General features: G+C 43.2%; 1 protein-coding gene across 2 annotated transcripts in view; it reads left to right on the forward strand.

Annotated features, from left to right (window-relative positions):
- Positions 1–25311, forward strand: part of LOC117412720 (exostosin-1c-like) — a 115138-nt gene that overhangs the window by 78961 nt on the left and 10866 nt on the right. For both annotated transcript variants that reach the window (XM_058997681.1, XM_058997682.1), the window contains exon 3: positions 13669–13762. In XM_058997681.1, coding sequence (XP_058853664.1) covers positions 13669–13762 — 94 coding nt within the window. The remainder of the gene's footprint in view (positions 1–13668; positions 13763–25311) is intronic.

The raw sequence follows: 25311 nt of genomic DNA on the forward strand, positions 1-25311 counted from the left end.
ACTCAATAATTATGTAAACAAGGGCAACCGAGGGAGCGCATTGTTTTGTGTCGAGTAATTAATGCGTTTGTTCTGTTTGATTAATACCTAACAACTTAAAACTTCTTAAAGGGAATTACTGGGGAATATCCACAGCCAATTCCTTAACCTTACAGGAGCGCAAAGACCAATGCAGCCCAGATCACCAGCTCTACACTGGTTTTAACTAGGGGAGACACAGGGGACCCCCAAAATAAGAAATGTATATAGGAGTTCACATTTGAATATTATGCTGTCTGTGGGTGAGGTGCGCTGGAGAGAGCAGTGTAATCCCCTTCTCTGTTGTGAAGCCAAACACGCCAAACACACAGCAGCTCAGAGAGAGAGAGAGACAGAGAGAGCTGTGAGATGAGAGATGAGAGATGAGACACTGGGATCGGATGAGACTGGAATCGGAGATTACAGCAGGATAAGGAGAGCCAGTATCACATTATAGCTAGAAGATCTTATTGATAGCAGTGGACAGTATGTACTCTGTCAATGTAATAAATGTATGACATCTGTGTCTATTCAATTAATCTTGATCCAAATTCTGAAATTGTTTAACCTCTTCAGTGCTGAGTACGGTGGACGAAAAGTACAAAGTGATAGCAAACCTACACAGTAGCTGCAAGCAGGGGACTGAAACGGGGTGATGACATCAGAGAAGGGGTGGGGACATCTGAGAACAGGGTGGGAACATCAGAGAAAGGGTGGGGACATCTGAGAACGGGGTGGGAACATCAGAGAAAGGGTAGGGACATCTGAGAACGGGGTGGGAACGTCAGAGAAAGGGTGGGGACATCTGAGAACGGGGTGGGAACATCAGAGAAACGGTGGGAACATCTAAAAAACTGCAGCCACATCAAAAAAACAGGCAGGCGGGGCTCCTGAGTGGCGCTAGAAGTAAAGGCACACTGCCCTATAGCGGAGATGGTAGGGGTTAGGTCGGCTGGGGAGTCCTTGGCTCACCGCACACCAGCGACCCCTGTGGCTGCCGGGCGCCTGCAGGCCGGCCTGTACACAATTCAGAACTGCGTGGTCCTCCAACGCTGTAAGTTCTGAGATGGCTTCACGGCGGTCTTGCAGAGCAAGTAAAAAGCGGACGGCTGATGGCACTCGTTTCGGAGGACGCGAGTGTGAGTGCTTGTCTCTCCCGAGTGCGGGGGTTGCAGCAGTGAGCCAGGTTGAATAATAATTGGACGTTCCAAAATTGGGAGAAAAATTGGAAAATTTAATTTTTAAAAAAAAGTCAGGCGCATTGTTTAGAAAGCGTCTGCCGGAAGTTAGATTTTCTGGTAAAGCAAGGTTCTGGTGAATGTTGTCGGTGCAGCAATATTTTAGTATTTATTTATACAGTATTTCAGAAATGGATTCTGTAATGAATGTGGCCTTCTTAACTAAACCAGCAATCTGTTTAATGAAGTAATAGAGGAGTCTGAATAACGCTGCAGTATGAAACAGAAACACATGCCTTTCTGTCTGTTTTTTTATATTTTCTTTGTAATTAGGTGCCGCTGACTCGTAAACTCACCCAAAATACATTTTACTCACATAGTGTCTAGATTGGAGAGTAAATTACTCAATGACCCAAAACTTTTATATGCAGCGCTGGTTGTAGCTGCTACCACTGCGCAGGTCTCCCTCCCTCTCTCCCCCTGTACCTCTCTCTAATCCTGGGGTCTTGTCAGAGATGATGGGGGGTCAATATGCCCCCAGATGTCTTTACAGTGCAGCCCAGTGTCAGCATTGCTGCATTCCTTCAACCCACGTGCCGTGTTTTTCTGTCAATTAACATTCCTTCATACCCCATTCCTCCACACAGTCTTCCAACATCCGCAGCACAAATACATTACTGTGTGTCCTGCCGACGGTAATGAAGTCTGCTTTTTATTGCTTGTGAAATCCATACAATAGAACTGTGTGTGTGTGTGGAAACAGTAATATATATCCAAGGTTCATGCCAAAGGATGCAAACCGATCACTAAAAATAACTATATATAATTGTAGAAAAAATAATATTTTCAACTACATTGAAAAACTTTTTTTTTAATCATAGTGCTTTTTTATTTTACTACTTATATTCTAAATATAAGTATATATTTGGGTGCGTACGTGTGTCTGGCCACTTTATTAGGACCGATTGGATTTGGCATAGCCCTGGTGTGGGGCATGTTCTCCTGGGATACCCTGGTGTGGGGCGTGTTCTCCTGGTATACCCTGGTGTGGGGCATGTTCTCCCGGTATACCCTGGTGTGGGGCGTGTTCTCCTGGTATACCCTGGTGTGGGGCGTGTTCTCCTGGTATACACTGGTGTGGGGAGTGTTCTGCTGGTATACCCTGGTGTGGAGCATGTTCTCCTAGTTTACCCTGGTGTGGGGCATGTTCTCCTGGTATACCCTGGTGTGGGGCGTGTTCTCCTGGTATACCCTGGTTTGGGGCATGTTCTCCTGGTATACACTGGTGTGGGGCGTGTTCTCCTGGTATACACTGGTGTGGGGAGTGTTCTGCTGGTATACACTGGTGTGGGGCATGTTCTCCTGGTATACACTGGTGTGGGGCATGTTCTCACGGTATACCCTGGGTCCCTTGAATACTCCCAAAGGCTGCATGAATAGTTTGCTTAAGCCTCGTTGCAGATCAAGTCCACCTAACAGTGCTGCACTTGTACCCTGATGGCAATGGCTTCTATCAAGATGATGATGCACCATCCACTGAGCCAGACCTGTGTGTGGATGATTTGAGGAGCATGTTAGGGATTTCAGGCATCGTCCATGGCCGCCACCAGCCCCAGATCTCAATCGGATTGAGCGTGTTTTGAAGACTTGAACAATGTATTTGTCATCATCACGATCCAGTGCCTACTGTAACTCAGTGTGTTGGATATTGAAAATTAATTGTAATAATGAACGCCATTGCAATCAATACCTAGTACTATTTTTCAAGTTCCACAGCAAAACAGGCATATTTGTAAGAATAGGATTACCAGATTTCCAGTGAAAAACTGGGACGGTTTATTTTTCTTCAATTCACTGACGCCTTAGCAACTCTGAAGCAGTTAAAATAATCATATATGATAACAATCATAATTACAAAATTAAACATCGGGTGAATTTATTGCAGATCATGAAAACTCATTATTTTCTTTCTTTTGTCATCTAATAAAAACATGTTAAATGTACAAAAAGCCTGACTAGAAAAAAACAGATCAGCTGTTACCATTTAAATATGTGATGTACACATAATCAGAATTATTAGACAAATAATCCATAATATTTCAGTTTTGAAGGGCTACTACCTAATACTTTACTCTGCTAATACTTTACTCTGCTGTTAACTTGCTGAGCACACTGATACATTTTTGTACTTCAAAAAAATATATTGTTTCCGACCGGGACAAAAAATTAAGGCTAAAAAACAGAGACAATCCCAGTTTTCCCAGGACGTCTGGTAACCCTGTTTAAGAACATGTCTGTGTTTTAATTTACAAGGTTAATGGTGAACTGCAGGAACCATCCCGTATACGCCAACGCTTAAAGTCTCCTGACTTCTGAAGCAGGGTAGGGCCTTGCATTGTGTTTTATTAGCTGCACCTCTCTCCACTGCTGGGCCTTTCCTTTTTCTGTTTGATTTCTTTTCATGAAGGAATGTGACAGCCAGTGTGTTAGGAGCCGTGTGTAACCGTCGCTTCATTAATAAAATCCGTCTGATTAAAGACAAACTTGCGTTCAGCTTCCAAGCCCCTGCCTCTCGGGCCTGGGAATAATCACTGCCACGTGTCCGCACAGCGAGTGAGTTCCCTGGGGGGGAGCGGCAGGAAAACCTGGAGCATTTCATGGAAAAAGAATTCTGGTTTAATAAATAAGATGGGAATGGGGGTGGGGTGGCTTTGTGGGAGCTACTGTAACGTTTCAAACAGCTACTGTTGCCTGGAATTAAACTGTGCAATAAAAAATAATGACTCTTAGAGCTGATTCATGTGTCAGTGTCACTCTTGACATGAGTTCTGGTAAATATAACCGCTGCATCACTCCACTATATATGTGCAGTTTTGCCTCTCGATTACAGAGCTTGCTCTTTAGGTGAATGGTAAGACGTTCATCCTTGAACCGTATGGTTAGCGGTTTGCATTCATCCTGTTTTTGGCAATGGGGTGAAGGTCTTCACATCAGTCCGTCTCTCTGTCTGTATGTCGACATTTTTCAGTGTGGTGGATATTGAGCATTGTAATGTGCTTTTTGTTACTGACAGCTGCCAGCCATGATGGGGGACGGATGTCACTGCCAATCTTGTTTCATTATTTTCTGCGGAAGCTTGTCAGTCTATCCAGACCCTGCTCTCCCAGGCCCACAGAGAAGCACTTTTTTCTGATGGGTCTGTGTGTGACTGTGACTGGAGAGAACCCAATCAATAGGAACATGGGAGTCTGAGTAACTGATACAGACACCAGCTGCTCTGTATGAGAGAAACAGCTTCGTTCTGCAGCACTAAACCAAACCAAAAATACAAGCATTCCTGCTTACCGACTGGTTTGTAGTCGTGCGATCGGCAATGCTCGTGTTTCTGACAGTCATCTAAAGAGGAGATTTACTGGAATGAGTTTGTATCTGAACAAAAAAAAACTCATGCTGTAGTTTGATAACACAGGGGACTATTAGAACAGAACAAGCTGACAAAGAAATCTCAGCTCAGATATTTCCCATAGAACCTATATCAAGTTTACCAGTAAATACGCATGATTATTTTGCCATGCATTTAATATGCTTTACCACACCCCTCAGGTCTTTACACTGCTTACCTATGCTTTACCATGCTTTTACTGTGGGAAACTTCTGTAAGGGAAAGTCATGTTAACCAAGTTGCAAGTAAAACGCTACAGGAAAGATTCTTTTTTATGAAGGGGACATTGTCAGACAATTTTAAATATCATTAGTTTTTCAGAAACGTAATGTATCAAGCCAGTTGTGGGCCAGTAAAAGGCACACTGTTTGACTCAGTGCTGGGCTCACGGCTGATCACTATGGCCCTGAGTTTTCTCCCTCTCAGTGTGGGCTGTGTGTGTTTAGCCTCGATGAAGCTGGCTTTCGAAAGCTTTCCCCAGGCCGGCGCTCAGTGCCAGGGAAAGATCAATATTGGCTTTTCCTGTTTTTCCAGCTCGGCTCAGCTCAGTGAATGCTGCTTCTGTGGGTCACCTCTGTCCACACAAAACACACGCAGAGAGTGGGACAGAGGTTCGAGGAGTCGGTGTGCACAGTGTGTCTGGGGTTCGGTTTTCAAAACCAGGAAATAAAAACGTAGCTGGAGAACTTCATACTTTTTTAGACCCTCTGAAAATTGATTTTATATATATTTATCTGTTTACCTCTTTCTCTTTACCTGTGTTGAACACAAGAATATATTTTTTATTGGTGGTTTGTTTGTTGAATTTTTTAAGTACACTGGCATTCCAGAAAGTGCTTGGGGACCTGGTTTGTGTTGGTGTTGGAACGGTGTCATCTTTCTGACACTAAAGCTAAAAGGAGCAGCGCTGGCGCTACTGGGATGTTTTGTTCCCCTCTCTTCCTGTGGAAAAGCGATTTAGGGGGCGGGATTAAGTGGCATGAAATGAAACTGCAGCATTTTAAAAGCCAACCAGTGAAAAGCAGACCCACAAAAGAATGAGTGTGTAGGAGAAATAAGGGGGGAAATCAATGTTAATTGGAGATAAAATAGGATTTAATATCATTGTGATTATCAGTAACTAATATTTTCTTAGATTTCAGAACATTCCAGTACTTTTTATTTTTATGTGTTACTTGCCATCTCGTGCGGGTAGACTACCAACTGATACAAATTCTAAAGACATTTACTCTGTATCCTTTTACAATTAAAACATGATTTACAAAAAGTTAATATGTACCGCTGGCCTTTCTCTGATGCTGTACAATTGCCTTCTCGTTCTGGGTGACAGAACCTCTTGCACCATAAGAGACAGGGTCAGCTGTACGAAGCACCTTATTTGTTATAATTCAGTTTGGAATATTTTCCGACCACACCATAGAAGTAAAAGTCGCTGGTACCAGATCCAAATCCGCACAGGAAATGAGTAGATACAGTTTACATTTATTTTTTTTATTTACAGCATTGTTTTGAAAAGTCTCTACTGAAGTTATGTATTAAATGCAATCGAAGAACCCAAACTTTCTTCAAGGGTGGTAATGCAGGTAATTCATTAAGAAAATGACATTGATTTATGCAGGAACAGCAAGTCCCAATGCAACCAGGTTTGATCTGTCTGTCTGCTGCCAATGGAAATAAACCAGACTGATTTGAAGTACTGTATCATATTTCATATTGTACAATCAACTTCAATTGAAATGCTTTGTTTAACCCAATATGGCATATTACAGGTGTACCCTCATAAAAGTATACCATTGTAAAAGTGTAGCAAACTGTGAAAGCATATTTAAAAACATGGCAAACCACGATAAATAGCAAATGCATAGAGTAATATTTAATTATTAGACACACAATAGTGATACATTTAGTATTTCTAAACGCATAGTAATGTATATGCATGAGAAAGCAGCTAAAATACTGTGTAAATGTACTGTTGTTTACACGGGTAAACCTGCTAGTAGAAAGTTAAACCGCAGATAGTCCATTTACAGTATATTGCATGAACACTCCCAACCAGTAGGTGGCGCTGGTTGTCTGGAGCGTCACTTGAAGGCGCCGCCAAGCCTTTTGAAATAATACTTTGTGTGTGTGTCACAGTGTAGCAGAGAGGGTTAGTGCTGCTTCAGTACATGGTTTGACAGCGAGCTGCTCTGGTGTATCATGATGTGCGCTCTGCTGTGTTCTCTGTTGATCCTGTTGGCACCACTGTGTAAATGAGGGTCTTGCCTGGCTAACAGTAAAATAAGAGTTTGGTGCTATAAAAAGAAGCTGGCTCCAGTCCAGCTTGAGAACACAGCTCAGCACACTCGCAACACACACTCATTTATCAGAGCTGGCTCGACGACCGTTCAGTTCAGCGGTTAAACAAATCCCAGACTCCCCAGAGCGTCAAAACCATAGAACAGGGAGGCCTTTAATTATGGTAGGGCTTTAAATGAAGTGTTGTCCTACCTGTGCTGTTATTAATACCAGCCTGGCTGCTCCCCTGTGCTTATTGTAGTGCCAGTGTCCTGCACAGTCCTATAGGATCTTGTATTTAGCAACAAGATTCAGTTGACGCTTGTTATGGTAGCTGTATTGGTCCAGAGATTAAACTGTTTATCACAGAACATCGACGTTAAAGCTGAGGGAACATGAAGCCACTTGTAACTTGGTTTCAGGAGATGAGGTTTCAGGCCACTGCACGGCACACCAGGGGAGACTTGGGGTTTGATACAGCAAAGATGCCTCAAACTAGTTCTCCCGGTCTCTTGGAACCAGGTTTCAAGCCACTGTTCCTGAAAATGTGTCTTTGTGTTGCTTTAGGTTTAGGTTCAGTCATGTTAGATCGCTTCTCTGTAGTTAATCCACAAATGTGTGCTAATTAACTGTGATTATTGACTTGCGTGTTGCATTGATATTTATCGAATGTGCAAGTGACCCGTTGTGAATAAAAAGCCTCTGTGGCTATTATAGCTAGTAATATCTGTGATTCTGTTTATGAAATCTGTAGCTCTATGTGTTACTAAAATAAAGAGGTAAAGCAGCAGCAGCACCCAAGCAGGGCTGATGGCTCTCATTTGCTCCAGTGCCAGAGAAGCCTGGGGAGATGTGAGTGGCAGGGGAATGAAAGCAGGAATAAAACTTAATTCAGGTCCCACAAAAAAATCATGCTTGCAGGCTCTGACACAGGGTGAGCACTACATATACCCATCATGCACTGCTATACATCACTCACACTCCCAGCATGCAGTGCCATTCATCACTCACACTCCCAGCATGCACTGCCATACATCACTCACACTCCCAGCATGCAGTGCCATACATCACTCACACTCCCAGAATGCAGTTCCATACATCACTCACACTCCCAGCATGCAGTGCCATACATCACTCACACTCCCAGCATGCAGTGCCATACATCACTCACACTCCCAGCATGCACTGCCATACATCACTCACACTCCCAGCATGCAGTGCCATACATCACTCACACTCCCAGCATGCAGTGCCATACATCACTCACACTCCGTCATCAGCGCCATGTATTCCTCTAGCTGTACAATTAAGACATGTTAATTCTCTCTCAAGCTGCACAAAGAGATGACAGCTTGCCTGAAATGAAAAAGTGCCAAGTGTCAAATAGGACCCTATCTAACATTGAAGGCCTTAGCCGGCATAACATTATCCCATTCTATCTGTCTATCTATCTATCTGTATCTGTCTATCTGTCTATCTATCTGTGTATATATCTGTGTATTTGTCTTGCTTTCTACAGTATAGTAATGCTAAAAGAAGCATAATAAATGTAATGACCAACATTTTAACTTGTAAAAGACTTCTAGTCAAAACTTTTGCCATTTCATTAAGTTTCTTTCAGTGTTTTTAAATTTGGCCATCTCTCTCAACAGTTTTGGATGATATATTTCTACAGTACTATATTAGTCCTTCCTTCTTTCTTTCTTTCTTTCTTTCTTTCTTTCTTTCTTTCTTTCTTTTCTGGTCTAGATCTTTTTCAGAGCTGAGGTGTGAAGGACATTGTTTACTGTGTCAGTACCCCCCCTACCCCCCACACTGCTAGAGATCATGCAACCTGGTATTGATGGCCTTACTCCCTGTGTGCGGTGTTGTAATTGGCAGATGAACTGTTAAAATAGAGCTCTTAATATGCTGCCATTTTTAACACTCACTGAGACGCTTAAAGAAATGCTATTAGGCTTTAAAACCCATTGGGCCATATTGAAACAGATTGAACCCAGGAGAGGAGGAATTAGATAAAGGTGCTATAAGGGACACGGTAGAACATTTAAACTGCACTGGATTTGTAATACTAAACTTTGTTTTAGATTCTACATGAAATAAAGGATTTGATATTTACATTGAAAGAGTGCAAGGTTGAGTTAAAAAATGTATAGATGGGCTCCCGAGTGGCGCATCCAGTAAAAGCACTCGCTAGAGTGGCCGAGCGTCGCCCAGGGGGAGGGAGGGTTAGGTCGGCCAGGGTGTCCTCGGCTCACCGCGCACCAGCGACCCCTGTAGTCTGGCCGGGCACCTGCGGGCTTGCCTGTAAGCTGCCCAGAGCTGCGTTGTCCTCCGACGCTGTAGCTCTGAGGCGGCTGCACGGTGAGTTCGCAGTGTGTAAAGAAGTGGGCGGCTGACGGCACATGCTTCGGAGGACAGCGTGTGTTCATCTTCGCCCCTCCCGAGTTAGCGCAGGGGTGGTAGCGGTGAGCTGAGCCTAAAGAATAATTGGGCATTTCAAATTGGGGAGAAAATAATAAAAAACTAATTGGCAACGACTAAATAAAAAAATAAAAAAAATAAAAAAATTATAGATATGTTTTTACACCCAACTCCTTCTCTATCCATTGTTTAACTGGATAGATCTACCTGGTTTTTGCATTGCTGAAATGGAAGAGCCTTAGTCAGCTCAAAACACTTACTGTTTGTCTAAGTATTCAGTGGCTAGCTCTTCGTCATTACATCTAAATAGTCGAATCAGTGTTGAATCTGTTTACGTAGCTGCTATCATGGTTTAAATGTTTGGAGTGCTTTGACATTCTGAGTGCTGGATCTGCAATCTCTGTGAAATTAGAAGTGTAGTTGATAGGATCTAATGGGGATGTGACTTAAAATTCACTCTAAATGGTAATTCATTTCTTAAAGTATTTTTTCTGACCTAATATCTAATAATAATAATAATCTTTTGCAAGTCCTTATAAAAACCTTTACTGCGTTATTCCAAAATGGAAGCATAGCATAGTGTAGTGAAGCTTGTGGAGCAAAGTGAAAGTGTGGGAAGGCTCAGGCTAGCACACTAGGGTAAACTTTTACTTTTATAAGCATTGAAATGTGTTGACGTGTGACAGTGCTGAGTGCAATCCTCAGATTGGAGTGATGGTGGTGGTTATCACACAATGATATACAGTAAGTCTCAAGTTGGTTTTGGGCACATTCATTATTGTGATGATAATGTCAGGGAGGAGGCTGTGTCGGTACCCTTCACCCTGGTGCTGAATGTCAGGGAGGAGGAGGCTGTGTCGGTACCCTTCATCCTGGTGCTGAATGTCAGGGAGGAGGAGGCTGTGTCGGTACCCTTCACCCTGGTGCTGAATGTCAGGGAGGAGGAGGCTGTGTCGGTACCCTTCATCCTGGTGCTGAATGTCAGGGAGGAGGAGGCTGTGTCGGTACCCTTCACCCTGGTACTGAATGTCAGGGATGAGGAGGCTGTATCGGTACCCTTCACCCTGGTGCTGAATGTCAGGGAGGAGGAGGCTGTGTCGGTACCCTTCACCCTGGTGCTCAATGTCAGGGAGGAGGAGGCTGTGTCGGTACCCTTCACCCTGGTGCTGAATGTCAGGGAGGAGGAGGCTGTGTCGGTACCCTTCACCCTGGTGCTCAATGTCAGGGAGGAGGAGGCTGTGTCGGTACCCTTCACCCTGGTGCTGAATGTCAGGGAGGAGGAGGCTGTGTCGGTATCCTTCACCCTGGTGCTCAATGTCAGGGAGGAGGAGGCTGTGTCGGTACCCTTCACCCTGGTGCTGAATGTCAGGGAGGAGGAGGCTGTGTCGGTATCCTTCACCCTGGTGCTGAATGTCAGGGAGGAGGAGGCTGTGTCGGTACCCTTCACCCTGGTGCTCAATGTCAGGGAGGAGGAGGCTGTGTCGGTACCCTTCACCCTGGTGCTGAATGTCAGGGAGGAGGAGGCTGTGTCGGTACCCTTCATCCTGGTGCTGAATGTCAGGGAGGAGGAGGCTGTGTCGGTACCCTTCACCCTGGTGCTGAATGTCAGGGAGGAGGAGGCTGTGTCGGTACCCTTCACCCTGGTGCTGAATGTCAGGGAGGAGGAGGCTGTGTCGGTACCCTTCACCCTGGTGCTCAATGTCAGGGAGGAGGAGGCTGTGTCGGTACCCTTCACCCTGGTGCTCAATGTCAGGGAGGAGGAGGCTGTGTCGGTACCCTTCACCCTGGTGCTGAATGTCAGGGAGGAGGAGGCTGTGTCGGTACCCTTCATCCTGGTGCTGAATGTCAGGGAGGAGGAGGCTGTGTCGGTACCCTTCACCCTGGTGCTGAATGTCAGGGAGGAGGAGGCTGTGTCGGTACCCTTCACCCTGGTGCTGAATGTCAGGGAGGAGGAGGCTGTGTCGGTACCCTTCACCCTGGTGCTGAATGTCAGGGAGGAGGAGGCTGTGTCGGTACCCTTCACCCTGGTGCTCAATGTCAGGGAGGAGGAGGCTGTGTCGGTACCCTTCACCCTGGTGCTGAATGTCAGGGAGGAGGAGGCTGTGTCGGTACCCTTCATCCTGGTGCTGAATGTCAGGGAGGAGGAGGCTGTGTCGGTACCCTTCACCCTGGTGCTGAATGTCAGGGAGGAGGAGGCTGTGTCGGTACCCTTCACCCTGGTGCTGAATGTCAGGGAGGAGGAGGCTGTGTCGGTACCCTTCACCCTGGTGCTCAATGTCAGGGAGGAGGAGGCTGTGTCGGTACCCTTCACCCTGGTGCTGAATGTCAGGGAGGAGGAGGCTGTGTCGGTACCCTTCATCCTGGGGCTGAATGTCAGGGAGGAGGAGGCTGTGTCGGTACCCTTCACCCTGGTGCTGAATGTCAGGGAGGAGGAGGCTGTGTCGGTACCCTTCACCCTGGTGCTGAATGTCAGGGAGGAGGAGGCTGTGTCGGTACCCTTCACCCTGGTGCTGAATGTCAGGGAGGAGGAGGCTGTGTCGGTACCCTTCACCCTGGTGCTCAATGTCAGGGAGGAGGAGGCTGTGTCGGTACCCTTCACCCTGGTGCTGAATGTCAGGGAGGAGGAGGCTGTGTCGGTACCCTTCATCCTGGTGCTGAATGTCAGGGAGGAGGAGGCTGTGTCGGTACCCTTCACCCTGGTGCTGAATGTCAGGGAGGAGGAGGCTGTGTCGGTACCCTTCACCCTGGTGCTGAATGTCAGGGAGGAGGAGGCTGTGTCGGTACCCTTCACCCTGGTGCTGAATGTCAGGGAGGAGGAGGCTGTGTCGGTACCCTTCACCCTGGTGCTGAATGTCAGGGAGGAGGAGGCTGTGTCGGTACCCTTCATCCTGGTGCTGAATGTCAGGGAGGAGGAGGCTGTGTCGGTACCCTTCACCCTGGTGCTGAATGTCAGGGAGGAGGAGGCTTTGTCGGTATCCTTGACGCTGGTGCTGAATATCAGGGAGAGCTGTCAGACTCTCCTGGGGCTTCATCAGCCTCCCAGTTGACAATGATTGTCACATCCTTTTAAACGCTGTCAGAACCTCTGGAGTGTGTTGGCTTGCTCTCTCTATCTCTCACTCTCACTCCCCATCCTGCCAGGTGCTTCTGTGTCACATTATTTCTCTGTCCTTCAGTACTGTGTCCTTTCATGTCAACTACCAACAAATTAGGAATAGGATGGGGGGGGGGGGGTTGGGGGGGTAGATCCTCTTCTCCAAATATCCTTTTTTTCATGTAATAAAACCTAGCCCAATTATCACAGTTATCCCTGATGCATATACTGATATGGGGAATGGAATTGTCTGCAGTTAAGTTCTAGGTGGTCTTTCTACAGACCGTTTTAATACGTGTAGCCTTCTGGAGCAGACCATGGCTTTACACACCTAGAGAACATTGAATCCAAGTGTGATGAAATTTGGTTAGGACATTCCTTTGTGAGTGTGTTAGAATGCCAATGTATATGTATAGTATGGACATGTCATATGATAGAAAATGTGTTGGTAATGTCAAACCAGTTTGCTGGAGGTGACTTAAGTAGAGGTAACTTTGGTTTAAAATGATTGGAGAGGTAAGGCATGTGCAGAAATGTACGGGAAAGAAAAATATGGTAAGCAATTAACCACAATAACCTTGTACAATAGAGTAGTTAGTGGTTGGATGCACTTTAACGGAGTAATAGCTGAATAACTAATTTCTATTGATAATTAGGAAGATAATAAAAACAAACTGTATTCACGTATGTTCTGAGCCTACTATAGTATAAATACCAGGTATAGAGGTGACAGACTGAGAATCTCCCAATACCTCCAGGATCACCATGGACCATCAGTGAATCAGTCTCTCCAGTGTTAATCTCATCAATTGCCTCTCTCTGTTAATACTAGTGGCACATATTGTATCTAAACAATAACGTTCAAGGTAGAATGTAATGTGGGGATTTGGAACGAATACATGGTTAACATTGTCCCCATTTGAAACATGGTCCAGTCTCATCCTTATAGCGTAACACAGCGGTTAATTCCATGTTTTTCTTCATTCATAAATCAATGGTGTGCTGTATTTTGCATATGTAATTTGTTTCCATTTACTGTGCTGTACATGGTGATGTTACTGACTTCCGTATTGGATTTCCTCAGCAGTACTTGTGTTGCTGGTATTTGCTCTATATATAACCCTGTATGTTTGTGTTGCAGAGGTGATCAACCCTGTATAACCCTGTGTGTTTGTGTTTGTGCTGCGGAGGTGATCAGCCCTGTATAACCCTGTGTGTTTGTATTTGTATTGTAGGTACGACTACCAGGAGCTCCTACACAACTCCTCTTTCTGCCTGGTCCCCAGAGGGAGGCGCCTGGGGTCCTTTCGCTTCCTCGAGTCCCTGCAGGTAAGCCTGCTGCTCAGTGCTGTATCACAGCCACCACCGATACAATAACCTGCATCAGAACGCTTGTTTTCCCTCTGTGCCAGCGTAAAAATGGCACATTTACATTGTTCTTTTAAAATCTTTTTAAAGCTTTTTAAAAGCACATCACATTGTTACTGTAATCAGTCTGGGTGTGACGATACGCTAATCTCACGATGTGTTATGTATCGCGATATGCAGGTCGTCATACTATTTGTATCAGATTCATGTGATTGTCCGAATTGGCTACTTGTACGATGCATAGTAATGACGCACTATAAGACAAAAATGCAATGAGTTAGGGAGTTATGTATCCACACCAACAATAAAACACACTCATTCTTCAATCAAGAACCACTGAGTCATCTACAGTGAACTGTGTTGTGCTTTTGGTCGATACAAACAATGCATACCTCTATTATGAAAGGATATTTCATGTATCAATTGATAACATATAACGGAAATCAGAAATCTGTGGCTACTGAAAGTTTATGACTGCGTGTGTTGTCAGTTTCAGAAACAGCACGATCAAATCATCACATTGTAAGAACGCCTAATGAGAAAATGGCACACTGCAGATTGCACACTGTTCCAGCCTTTAGGTTTAACACTATATTTATGATGAGACCTGTCATCACTGGCTTCAGGAGAGACAGTAAAATGATGACCCGGTACAGATCCTGAAAGGGTGAAGGACTGAGGATTATTTTAGTGGATCCCAAAGGGCTCTGCCATCCCTGTGATTGAACACAGACTGTGATCAATTATTGATTCATCTGGCTGTACTGACACCATCAACAATAGAAATCGAAACTTCATCCAAAGCAGCTCTTACTTTGGCTGATCGAGTTACATGTATCCATTCGGGAGAGTACAACTGAAGAGAAGCTCCTGAACTCCGATCAGAGCTAAAAACTAAAACTAAAAATAGTATCAATAATTACAATAGGAACCACTCAACGTGCTTTCAAACATCCTAAAAAGATAAGGGGACACTATAAGAAACAAAGAGATGTAGTTTGTCTCTGCTTCCTCTTTCTCTTCAAGCTGATCAGGGTCTGTGAATCCAGAGGTGTCAATGCACAGATTGCATTCCCTCACACACTACCTTCATCAGGTCTCTGCACCATGTTCTCCTTTCACTGAAAACTGATGCAAAATGACTGTAAAATGCATTGATAGACTCCTGAATACGAAATGTGAATCATGTTTAGTGCCTCTGTATATCTATGATATATGAATTATATATAATGAAGATGAAATCTCTGAGTTGTATCAAATATTTTTAGGTCACTTTTAATACTTTCTCCCTCAGGCAGACTAATGCAAGCAGAGGCATTGTGTGTGCCAAGGGAACATGCCGTTTACTCCAAATTGAAAGCAGCACATTACGAAACAAACTGCAAAGAGGTTGCTACATAAGAGAAATCCATTTTTCTCCTGGCGATCGAGTAAAAGTAATGTATTCCCCAGGTGATTTATGACCTATGATATGTGAATAAAAAAATCACAGCAGTCAGGATGTTGAAAAATATATAGTTGCAGGGATACAGCAAGGGTTGAGTAATGTGCTTCTTGTAAATACTGCAGTGGGTTCTGTAACACGGATTTCTTATTCTAATTTTAAATGTGCTAATAACAAGTTGAAGTGAAACACAAAGATAACCGTTTCCCAATATGAATATGCTAATGATCGTTTCAAGTAAAGAATATTTGAATGAGTAATCATTCTGACATGGCAGTGGTAGTTCAACAGCGATCTCCTTAGAGATAGAGAAGTTTACAAGAATTACGTGTCCTTGTTCCCATGTTGTCTGTATCGCAGTGTTTTAAAACATATATTAAATTAACTGGACAATACATTTCTGAACATACACTTAGGAGCGTTTGCCAGGAGAAAAAAAGAAGTCTTCTAAGGGCCTTCTGCTGAGTTTCACTTTGAATTATTACAAAACAATTTCAAAAATGTAACATGATTTGATTACTAAAAAGTGCATAGCAACACTTTATATTTTTGAAATCATTTGACATGTGATTTCCATAACTGGCACAGAATAAGAACGTTTTAAAAACAGAATATAAAACAGGAATGTGCACTTCATTCATTGATGGGTTCTTAATTCAAGTTGCAAATGATATCATTTGAAATTATCCAATGCTGTTGTTTCCCTTTTCTTTCCTTGATTTGAAATGTAATGTGAATAATTTAGGTCAGATTAATCAATAATGTTCTTGAGGAAGCAGGGTGGGAGCACTGTTGCAGGAGGCAGCATGAACTGGATACACTGCGATGAGAAAAAAAAAATCTCTTTCTCCAAGTGAACGCACCAGAGTAAATATGGTTTAAAAAATCTGGATACAGACAACACGGGATACAGCAAAGCTAAACTAATGTGCTCCTTGTAAACACTGCAGGGTGGATTTGAAGTGGGTCTAAAATATCTCAGATATCCTAATAATTTATTCTGCTTGTTGCTTAGAATCACTCTGTCTGGTGACAGGGTTTAAAGAACCACTGTGGCCTCAATAAAAGTCCCAGAATCATAGAAATGTGGTACTGATGCGCTTTTCTTTAGATGCACTAGGGGCAGAGTGTAGTGAGGGACAAGTACGTGTTTACACTCTGGTGTACCAGCTGTACTTAGAATGGAGATTAGACATGTTTAGAGCTCTATTGAGACAACAGGAGAGCTCGAAACGGCTGAGTTTTGAAACGTCACCAGGATCTCAAACTGAAAATTATACAACGTGACTCTAAACAAGAAGTCAAGACAACTGTGCTATTTTATACCCGTACCAAGTTGGTCTTTAAAGTTATACCAATGCAGAAAGACTGGGTGGGACGTGTGTTACTCATTTTGCTGGCAAGACTGGTAGTACCACATTCAAGAAAAAAAAAAGGTTGAGTCAAGCAAAATATAATGACATGTTTTACAAACAGCAGGCCTGTGATTTGAATTGTGAATGCAGTCTTCTATTCACCAGGAAAGAACGGATCATTACAGAGTCTGCTCTGTCATCACCAGCGCAGAGAAACCCCAACACACAGCTATGTGTAGCGTGTATTATACCACAAAGCCTGTCTGTCCACGGTTTGTTGTGCAGTAGCTTCACAATGCATGATCATACTGTCCATCGACATGTTTATGGTGTCTGCACTCATTCATAGGGTATCTTATTGCAATCATACTAATATTGCCTCTATGTAATTGCTTGATAAGCGTCAAGGTGTTTTGACTATGAGTCCAGGAGCTGCTCTTCAGTTCTAGTTGCTGCCATAGCAGACCACCCAAGTGACCTGCATCTCACCGGTCAGGCCTGCGAATGGACATTAAAACCTGCAAACCCACCAGTCATTGTATTACCTGCAAAATAAACTGGCCATGTAAAATCACAGTGTGGGGGTGATGTGAAAAAACTGAAGTTTGTCATTATCCGCATCAGATTGTATGCACACTCCATTCATTCATGGGCTGTTCATTTAATTTACAAATGGTATCATTTTAAACAAACTAATCTTGTTGTTTTCTTTTTTGCTTTTGTTAATTCGAAATGTCATTTTAATAATTTAGGTCAGACTATTAATTGTCCAAAAGGTTCTCGAGGAAGGGGAGGGGGTGTACCCCGAACCCCGAACCCCCCCTGCAGCAAATAGTATGGATCAGAATTCCAGTTAATGAAACTTGGGACCTATGCATAGATAAATGTAATGTAGACAACAGCAGCCAAAGCATAATTCTCTAAGGACCGCTAGCTAGACGAAGAGGAATTGGCTTGGCAGTGGGATTCAAGGACGCCCACTGACCTTCTCCAGAGCTGTTGTGGGCTGTTGTTGTAGTCACTGCGCCATCTATCCCCCAGCAACAAAATCTTAATGAAAACCAAATGCTTTCTCAGACTAGAAAGGCACAATAACTAGTATTGGAACTCTTTTCTCATTTCTTCTCTTCACAAGCCAGCGTCTTCATCATAAAATATAATTCAGTGTTTTAATAAAGGAAACATTCTACCAAGTCGGAACACAAACCCAGCGAGGTGTCAGTCAGTCTGGAGCCGGTGCTGCCCTCTGGTTTATTAAATCTCTTGGTATCCTTGAATAGATAATCACCCCCTCTTCACATAATAGGTAACATTATGGTAAAAAAGCAGGAAGTCCCAGAAGTGCAGTGTACCTTGAAAGTCATCCAACTTCCTCCATTTACTATCAGAGACTGCAGTGGGTTGGGTATTTGTTCTTCATTTTCCCCAAAGAAATCAGTTTCTGCAGTGACACCAGCGCAGACTGGTGCAGAATTCAGTACAATACTCGTCTCTGCAGTCAACATTGCAGAAACTCATTATCGAGGTTAAAAGAAGGACGAGACAGACAGACAGAGGTTGAACAAGGCTTGGACTTGGCGTTGATCAGACTTGGACACAGACTTTGATTGCAGTGGGAAATGTTGAGAAGCCGCAGTCTTCTCTGTAGCGATTGGGTCACCCATAGGGGTCAGCGAAGGCCTGTGCTTGTTGCAAGTGGAAGCCGAATACATGAAAAGGAATACAGACGTGCTCAAATTTGTTGGTACCCTTACAGCTCATTGAAATAATGCTTCATTCCTCCTGAAAAGTGATGAAATTAAAAGCTATTTTATCATGTATACTTGCATGCCTTTGGTATGTCATAGAATAAAGCAAAGAAGCTGTGAAAAGAGATGAATTATTGCTTATTCTACAAAGATATTCTAAAATGGCCTAGACACATTTGTTGGTGCCCCTTAGAAAAGATAATAAATAATTGGATTATAGTGATATTTCAAACTAATTAGTTTATTTAATTAGTATCACACATGTCTCCAATCTTGTAATCAGTCATTCAGCCTATTTAAATATAGAAAAGTAGTCACTGTGCTGTTTGGTATTATTGTGTGCACCACACTGAACATGGACCAGAGAAAGCAAAGGAGAGAGTTCTCTGAGGAGATCAGAAAGAAAATAATAGACAAGCATGGCAAAGGTAAAGGCTACAAGACCATCTCCAAGCAGCTTGATGTTCCTGTGACAACAGTTGCAAATATTATTAAGAAGTTTAAGGTCCATGGAACTGTAGGCAACCTCCCTGGGCGCGGCCGCAAGAGGAAAATTGACCCCAGATTGAACAGAAGGATCGTGCGAATGGTAGAAAAAGAACCAAGGATAACTGCCAAAGAGATACAAGCTGAACTCCAAGGTGAAGGTACGTCAGTTTCTGATCGCACCATCCGTCGCTTTTTGAGCGAAAGTGGGCTCCATGGAAGAAGACCCAGGATGACTCCACTTTTGAAAGAAAAACATAAAAAAGCCGGAATTTGCTAAAATGCATATTGACAAGCCACAATCCTTCTGGGAGAATGTCCTTTGGACAGATGAGTCAAAACTGGAGCTTTTTGGCAAGTCACATCAGCTCTATGTTCACAGACGAAAAAATGAAGCTTTCAAAGAAAAGAACACCATACCTACAGTGAAACATGGAGGAGGCTCGGTTATGTTTTGGGGCTGCTTTGCTGCGCCTGGCACAGGGTGCCTTGAATCTGTGCAGGGCACAATGAAATCTCAAGACTATCAAGGCATTCTGGAGCGAAACGTATTGCCCAGTGTCAGAAAGCTCTGTCTCAGTTGCAGGTCATGGGTCTTCCAACAGGATAATGACCCAAAACACACAGCTAAAAGCACCCAAGAATGGATAAGAACAAAACACATTGGACTATTCTGAAGTGGCCTTCTATGAGTCCTGATCTGAATCCTATCGAACATCTACGGAAAAAGCTGAAACTTGCAGTCTGGAGAAGGCACCCATCAAACCTGAGACAGCTGGAGCAGTTTGCTCAGGAAGAGTGGGCCAAACTACCTGTTAACAGGTGCAGAAGTCTCATTGAGAGCTACAGAAAACGTTTGATTGCAGTGATTGCCTCTAAAGGTTGTGCAACAAAATATTAGGTTAGCGGTCCCATCATTTTTGTCCATGCCATTTTAATTTGTTTTATTATTTACAATATTATGTTGAATAAAAAATCAAAAGCAAAGTCTGATTTCTATTAAATATGGAATAAACAATGGTGGATGCCAATTACTTTTGTCAGTTTCTAGTTATTTCAGAGAAAATTGTGCATTCTTTGTTTTTTGTGGAGGGGTACAAACAAATTTGAGCACGTCTGTAATTCAATAAAGAGGTAGCGGTAGGAATGTGAAACTGAACGCCGAACACTGATAAATAAACAAACTACCCCCCTCCCCTCCCCCATCTTCATCTGAGCGCCCATGTGCAGAATGTTCATTGTGTGTCCCTCAGGCTGTGACAGATACTGGGCAGCCAGTGCCATTGAGTAATTAATTACACATGATTTTCTTTCTCTTACAGTTGACAAATAGTCTGTGAAAGCAGTTCTGTCAAGACTGAAGCTACGCGACTCACTCTGTGATAACATTAATTGCAAGGTCTGTTTCTTTTGGCTGTGTGGTTATGCTGGATGAGCTCCCAAAACTGCAAGATTGGGGAATTTTGCTGAAACAGAAAGCCTGAGTTTCCAGTTGAGAGTCCCCATGAGGGGGAGAGATACGGGTTGAGACAGATGAGAACTGAAGGGGCCAGTTCCCTTTCTGCAATGAGACGCCAGCTTTGGATATCACACAGGAGAACACGCCCCACACCAGGGTATACCAGGAGAAGAAAGTTTTGAATCACCCCATAGAATTAACACATTTTGCTTCATAAAGTCAAATGAAACCTGCTGAATAATGTTATGTTAACATATTGAATTACATACCGCTTTGTAGTTTTCCATATACTTAGCGAAAAATTGACAAATTTTAAAAGGTGAGATTTCGAAATCTAACCTGAAATACTGCTCTACTAGTATGGATTCCTAGACTTTTGCAATCTCATTTTGTAGTTTCTTTGATTACATACTGTTCAGTAAAATATCTAAATGTTCATATAGCTGTATGTCACACAGATGGATGTTGGTTATGGTTATCATACAGCCCTGATGAGAGTGTATGTCGCTGCCTCTCCTGTTTGATTCTCCAGTCCAGTCCCTCCAGGTTTGTTGAGGGGCTGTGATCTGTTTTTAAATGTCTCACTTTGTGTTTGCACTGCGCTGCACTGAGCTTTTTCTTTGACTATAGGAAGGCTGCCTCTGAATTATGCATCACTCGAATGGTTTGCAGATTATCTGACAAAGAGAATTTCCTTCCAATCGATGATACCCGTCAGGCTCAAGCTAAAATGTGCTTTAATTGACTTGGTTCGTGCCTGGATTTATCTTGGCATGTCTGCAGTTGTCCAGAGTTAGCCTTTTGATTACTTATGGTAATCGATCTAGGGCCATACTGACTGTCAACAAGACATAGCATCTGGGGATGGGATCCTGGAACAAGCAATGAACTGCTCTAACTCAGTGCCTGCCTGCGGGCCTCTCGATCCCATCAAAAGCAGACACAATTTGTTCACTTGTCCCATATGAAGTGATGTATAACAACAGATATTGAATAGAGTGCTAACCAAGGTTTCAAAATCAATTTTCTTACCTCTTATAATCCTCCGCTGGGGGAAATAGTAAAGCTGGCATATGTGCATATGTCATAGTTTAGAGTTTGCACTTGTCTAGAGAACCACTTGCTGTGATGAAACTTGCTAAGGTCTTTAACTCAGGATATTAACTATTATAACACCTTTGGGTCTGTCTGTCCGTCCGACTGTCTGTATGCCACACACACTGTTTATTTAATTGTGAACAACTGGCATGCTTTAGCACAGCCCTTATTGAGCGTTCCTTAGTAAAAGCCTAGCACAGGGAAAGCATGGTAAAGCATAGGGAAGCATGGTAAAGCACAGAGGGGTATGGTAAAGCATAGGGAAGCATTGTAAAGCACAGAGATGTGTGGTAAAGCATAGGGAAGCATTGTAAAGCACAGAGAGGTGTGGTAAAGCATAGGGAAGCATTGTAAAGCACAGAGAGGTGTGGTAAAGCATAGGGAAGCATTGTAAAGCAGAGAGAGGTCTGGTAAAGCATAAGGAAGCATTGTAAAGCACAGAGAGGTCTGGTAAAGCATAGGTAAGCATTGTAAAGCACAGAGAGGTATGGTAAAGCATAGGGAAGCATTGTAAAGCACAGAGGTGTGGTAAAGCATAGGGAAGCATTGTAAAGCACAGAGAGGTCTGGTAAAACATAGGTAAGAATTGTAAAGCACAGAGAGGTATGGTAAAGCATAGGGAAGCATTGTAAAGCACAGAGGTGTGGTAAAGCATAGGGAAGCATTGTAAAGCACAGAGGTGTGGTAAAGGACAGGTAAGCATTGTAAAGCACAGAGAGGTCTGGTAAAGCATAGGGAAGCATTGTAAAGCACAGAGGTGTGGTAAAACACAGGTAAGCATTGTAAAACACAGAGAGGTCTGGTAAAGTCAATAAAGAAACTGACAACCCATGTTAAACTATGTAAATGCGTAGTATAACCATGGGACAACTGCTAAAGTACCGTGCAAATGTACAGTGGTATAGGCTCTGTTACTGAGAGTTAAATGGAAGTGTGTTTGTATGTGTTAGATTGTTCCATGCACTGCAGTGGATGTACTGTAGGTCGCGGTGATTACTTTGCCATGTTGTCCATGACTGTCATTGGCATGCTGGTTCATTGTAGCAGGACTAGCACAGGTCTCCCTTTTCTTCTGCTCGTGATCGTTGTATGTTTTATCCTTTGCTGTGGATACCGACATTATAAAGACAACTCTACAGAAGTCAAAGTTGTTGCTCCGTCTCAAACAAAGTATATATATATATATATATATATATATATATATATATATATATATATATATATATATATATATATATATATAATATGTTATGTATCCAGAGTTCAAGAAATTGAATTTAACCCAATGGCTGGTTCCACAGACCCTGATTGGCACTCATCTCGGACTAGCCGATGTCTTCGTGGGTAAGGAAGTTCAGGATAAGTGCCAACCTAGGTATGTGAAACAGGACCGAGATCTTTTTTTTAACCTAAATTGAAATAAAAAAAAGTTCTCAAGCTGATTAATAGTGCTGACTACATGGGTTTTTCATGGTTGAATATTAATTCAAAATTTAAGTGAAATATTCTATGCCCACTGAACCTTCAGATCTCCTGAGCTGTTTGGGGAATTGCTGCAGTGAGGGGAAAAATGGATTGGACATTCCAAATTGGGAAGAAAATTCATGGTAAAATAATTGGGCAGACTGAATTAATACAAGAGAGAAGTGAATACAGTTTGTCCCGCTGAAACCACATTTACCACGGGAGAGCTCACAACGGCTTCAACAATGACATGGGAAGCTGAGCTCCACTGACTGGGCTGTCTAGCCTGTGTTTATGGTTTCCTCTTGGATGACAGCATCCCCGTCCTGACCCTGAAATAACGGCTCCTGCTGTAATCTTCTTGGGGTTGGGCTGACTGTGCAGAGCTGCAGTGGTTTGGCACAGTGCTCCTCAGTCCCCCAGCTCCTCCAGTCTCTACATGTGGCCCTGCGTCTCATTGCCATCCAACCCACAGAAGAACTGCTGATTATCTGTCCTTAGCAAGCTGCCAAACTCCTGAGTACAGGCCGGGTTGAAACCAATGTCGAGAAATCGGAAAACACCTCCCATATCTAGCACACACTTGCGTGCAAAAGGGTTTGTCTCCTCATGCCCAATGTGAAAGACAGCAGATCTTTGACAGAGGACTGATAATAGGAGCTCAGTCAGTAGGTGCTTCCGTGTCCAAGACGAATTCTAAGTGTGCGGTTTTACATGGATGGAAGGCACTGCAGTTGTGGTTGCAATCTATTAACATATAAATTACATTTTAGAATATTAAATTCCGAGTAGTTTTACAGTAGAGTGCATAAACAACAAAGTGCCATAAAACAAAACCTACTGGACTATTTTTAATTCAACTATTTGACTGTCAAATTAGTATTCGTTCTATCCTTTGTAATAACCTTTTCCGCACCTCCTTATTAGCAATTCCCTCAAGTGCTTTATTGTTTGTGTCTCATGTTGTATTGCAGACTGCTCTATTTCACTCCTCTCCACATTCTCTTCCTTCGTTTGTTACAGGGAAAAGGACCATCCCTCTCGACCCCACACAGCTTCTTAGAACACAAGTGTAAGCCTCAGGTGGGGTTCTATTACCAGTACACAGGAACTGACTTAGCAACTCTACCCCTAGTAAACCTAACAATACTACATTGAACAAAGTGTGGTATTTGTAACTTCCACCAGGGGCAGTGTTGCAGAGGGACAGGTTAATGGTTACACTCTGGTGTACCAGCTGAAATTAGAGAGAAGATATCATTGAGAGGCATTCTGAGGCCACAAGAGAACTTTAAACTTTTAAAAAAAGTCACCAGGGTGTGATGACTGAAACATAAAATGCTATACTAAGTGAATCTAAACAGCAAGAAAACACATTAATGAGATGACTGACAGTAATGAGCCAATCACGAGTTCAGAATATCTGTCTCTCCCCCATTCACTGCAGCAGTGACAGACCACCCAAGTGACCCACAAATTAAACATTAAAACCTGCAGACAGTCGTACAACCTGCAAAATAAAACGTCTGTGGAAGACCACTGCTTACATTGATGGGTTCTTAATTCAAGATGCAAATGATATCATTTTAAATGAACCAATGCTGTTTTTTTCTTTTTCTTTTATTGATTTGAAATGTAGTTAGTCTGGCCCAGCATTCCACTTGACCTGTTATTGGACTAGCATTCAAGTAGACCACAGTCAAAGGTGTGCATGTCAAGTAGAGGTCAGCTGTAGTGTGTGTGCAGTGGGATGTGTGCAGTGTCAGGTTATTAGTTCAAGACTGAGTCTTTTCCATGTCTGCACATGTGCTTTCATACACATCGATGTTGTAGGGCATTGTGAGGGCTTTTTTCATTGGTTACAAATATTCCTAATATGTTAAAGATTAAAGGTTTAAATGTGCCAAACCTTTCATGGAATGCAACATTAACACCCCTGTAAAAAGGGAGTCAATGGAATAGAAAAAAAAAACCCTCTCTACTCTCTCATCTCATGGGGAGTTTCAGTGTCCTTCAGGCTGAGAATCATAAAGGATATTCTGAAGAGAGCCAGTGTAGGGTTGCAATCCAGTGTTCTTTATGTATGAGAGCCAAGAGTAAATGACATTTCCATCCTCTTTTAATGATGGAGCTGATTTCTAGACTGTGAGGCGATTGAAATGGCGTGCCAGTTTGAGGGGTGGGGGGCTGTGGGTGTGAGTGATTGGTGCTTGTCTGCCTTGCAGCGTGGAAGCACATACAAGGCTAAGTCGCTTCATGTTTGCACCTGGGCATTGTAAATGGCTTCCCGGTTTTTGAAATTCTATTATTTCTACAGTCATTCTGAGTGACTCTTATTAAAATGACTCCTCTGTTGTATATACAGTATATTTCAGATGTCTTCAGGAGCTGCTCTTCTGTTGTAGTTGACTGGTATCAACATATGTAACCCGGGCGAGAGCAGTCAAATCACCTTC

The sequence above is a fragment of the Acipenser ruthenus genome, chromosome 23, assembly GCF_902713425.1.
Source record: "Acipenser ruthenus chromosome 23, fAciRut3.2 maternal haplotype, whole genome shotgun sequence".
Classification (NCBI taxonomy): Eukaryota; Metazoa; Chordata; class Actinopteri; order Acipenseriformes; family Acipenseridae; genus Acipenser; species Acipenser ruthenus.